We start from the raw sequence: 2,774 nt of genomic DNA, 5'->3' as shown, positions 1-2,774 counted from the left end.
ATCAGCATATGTCTTAATCATAACTAATGACTAGTTATGTGCTGCATCAGCGATAAACTAGCCAAATATATGAAAAAGATATCACTTTGTTAAGCTCTTATTTATTTTATAACAACGATAATGTTTTCACATCTACACTTATAAAAACGAATCTTTTTTTTACAAATTTGACTGTAAACTTTTTTTTTGGTAAGAAAACAAAGTTTATTTTTTTTAATACCTGATTACAGTGACAATGAAACAAATTTGATAAAGAAAAGGTCATGCCCCTAATTCACAACAAATGGTCATAGACTCTTGAGAGATTGTGAGAGTTTGAATGCACTAGTGGATCTCACTAGTGACATTGGTGAGCCCCTAGTTGACCTTGGCCTACATGTTCAATTACCATAACTTATTATCACATAACTTTATTAAAAAAGTTATTATTAGTCATTCATTTGGACTCTATATAAAACCCCTCAACCACACCCTACCTCTCCATTCCTCTCTCATCAATCTCTTTCTTTGTTCTCTTCTTCTCTTCTCTTGTTTTGTTAGTTAAGACTCTCTAGATTCAGAAGCAAGTCATTTACTACAAATTTGTCCATATTCTATAATTCTCTTGGGAGTTTGTGAGCCTTGAGAACTGTACTTAGGCATTTTAGTTCTACAAAAACAGAGCATACTCTGTTTTATTACTCTCAGTTCCTCTGTTTTTCGCTAAGTTCTCCTTTCAACTTCTCAAGCTCAAGATGGGCATTGCTTCAATGGAGGTCTCTCTAGACATCAACCATCAACATGCTGAAGAAAGCTCAAAAGTCTATGATGATGACGGAAAGCTCAAAAGAACAGGTAAATTCAAAAAACCCATATTCTCAAAATTTTCTGTTTCCATCATATTTGTTAACATTTTTGATGATTTAGGAACTGTTTGGACGGCAAGTGCTCATATTATCACAGCGGTTATTGGCTCTGGAGTTCTATCTTTAGCTTGGGCTATTGCTCAACTTGGTTGGGTTGCTGGTCCTTTTGTCATGATTCTATTTGCCTTTGTTATCTACTACACTTCTTCGCTTCTCGCTGACTGTTATCGGTCTGGTGATCTTGTAACCGGAAAGCGTAATTATACTTACATGGATGCTGTCCACGCAAACCTTGGTGAGTTTTGAAGAAACCCATATAGGAAATTTTGCAGTTTATGTGCCAAAAGACGTCGATTTGCTTATTGATGTGTTCTGTGTAGGGGGATTGAAGGTGAAGCTTAGTGGATTCATTCAGTACTTGAATCTTTTTGGGGTAGCAATCGGATACACAATAGCTGCTTCTATTAGCATGCTGTAAGCTTCAAACTCTTGACAATGTTTTCCTTTTGTTTTGTTTGACAAAACAGAGGACAGTATCGATTTATCTTTTATTTTTATTTTTATTTTTATTTTTGCCTTTTTGAATCAGGGCTATTAAGAAATCAAATTGCTTTCATGAGAAAGGGCATAAGAATCCATGTCATATGAGCAGTACTCCATATATGCTCATATTTGGTGCTACTGAGCTTATTTTCTCTCAAATCCCAGATTTCGATCAGATTTGGTGGCTTTCTATTGTTGCTGCTGTGATGTCCTTCACATACTCAACCATTGGGCTTGCTCTTGGCATTTTTCAAGTCATTGGTAAGTTGATGGTACTAATTTCTCTCCTGCATGGAGATTGAAGCTTGGTATTAATTCCTCTGTTTTGATGTAAAACAGTTAATGGTGGAATCAAGGGGAGTCTTACTGGAGTCAGCATTGGTGCTGTCACTGAGACTCAAAAGGTGTGGAGGAGCCTGCAAGCTTTTGGAAATATTGCCTTTGCGTATTCTTATTCTATCATTCTCATTGAGATCCAGGTATTCTTTCCTTCTGAAGTCATGTAAAACTTTCTAAAAATCCCTTTATCAATAATAAATTGCACAAAAATCCTGTTATCTGTTCATAATTGTGTACATCATGTAAGGGTTTTATCAGAAGATTTTATTAATTTGCCAAACACTAACTAACCCTTTAGTGGTAGAATATGTAAATTTTTCTTTACCCAAAAATTCAGTCGAAAATATTTCGAAGGTATACACACATCTATTCAGTTGAAAAGAGTTTTCCTAGAATTTTCTTATATTTTCTAAAAATTGTTCTTCTTCCAACTCAAATGGATATTTTCATCTCTCTAGGACACAATCAGAGCTCCACCACCCTCAGAATCCAAGGTAATGAAGAAGGCCACCCTCCTCAGCGTCGCCGTCACCACTCTCTTCTACCTTCTCTGCGCCTCGGCTACGCCGCTTTGTGCGACGAGGCCCCTGGCAACCTCCTGACTGGCTTCGGCTTCTACAACCCCTTCTGGCTGCTCGACATCGCCAATCGCCGCCATCGTCATCCACCTCATCGGAGCCTACCAAGTCTACTGCCAGCCCCTCTTCGCCTTCGTCGAGAAATGGGCCCGCCAAACCTGGCCCCATTCAGAATTCATTATCTCAGAAGTCTGTATACCCCTGGGCTCCACAAAGACCTTCAGGCTCAACCTGTTCAGGTTGGTCTGGAGGTCAGCATTCGTCGTCCTGACAACCGTCATCTCCATGCTTCTCCCCTTCTTCAACGACGTCGTGGGGTTGATGGGGGCTCTGGGGTTCTGGCCGTTGACCGTGTATTTTCCGATAGAGATGTACATTGTGCAGAGAGAGGTACCCAAGTGGAGCATGAAGTGGGTTTGTTTGCAGCTTCTGAGTGTTGGTTGTTTGGTGGTGTCGGTGGCGGCAGCGG

The 2,774-nt window shown here is 39.5% G+C and overlaps 1 protein-coding gene across 1 annotated transcript in view; it reads left to right on the top strand.

The window, feature by feature from the left end:
- The window catches only part of LOC109830298 (amino acid permease 3-like), a 2,764-nt gene continuing 245 nt past the window's right edge, over positions 256 to 2,774 (top strand). The window contains 8 exon segments of the mRNA XM_020397526.1: positions 256 to 834; positions 907 to 1,140; positions 1,226 to 1,319; positions 1,435 to 1,649; positions 1,728 to 1,867; positions 2,186 to 2,279; positions 2,282 to 2,376; positions 2,378 to 2,774. The exon segment at positions 2,378 to 2,774 is cut by the window's right edge and continues 245 nt beyond it. Coding sequence (XP_020253115.1) covers positions 735 to 834; positions 907 to 1,140; positions 1,226 to 1,319; positions 1,435 to 1,649; positions 1,728 to 1,867; positions 2,186 to 2,279; positions 2,282 to 2,376; positions 2,378 to 2,774 — 1,369 coding nt within the window. The 5' untranslated portion in view covers positions 256 to 734.

The sequence above is a fragment of the Asparagus officinalis genome, chromosome 2 (genome assembly GCF_001876935.1).
Source record: "Asparagus officinalis chromosome 2, Aspof.V1, whole genome shotgun sequence".
Classification (NCBI taxonomy): domain Eukaryota; kingdom Viridiplantae; phylum Streptophyta; class Magnoliopsida; order Asparagales; family Asparagaceae; genus Asparagus; species Asparagus officinalis.
The sequence above is the reverse complement of the archived record's forward strand: the minus strand, read 5'-3'. Positions and strand labels throughout refer to the sequence as shown.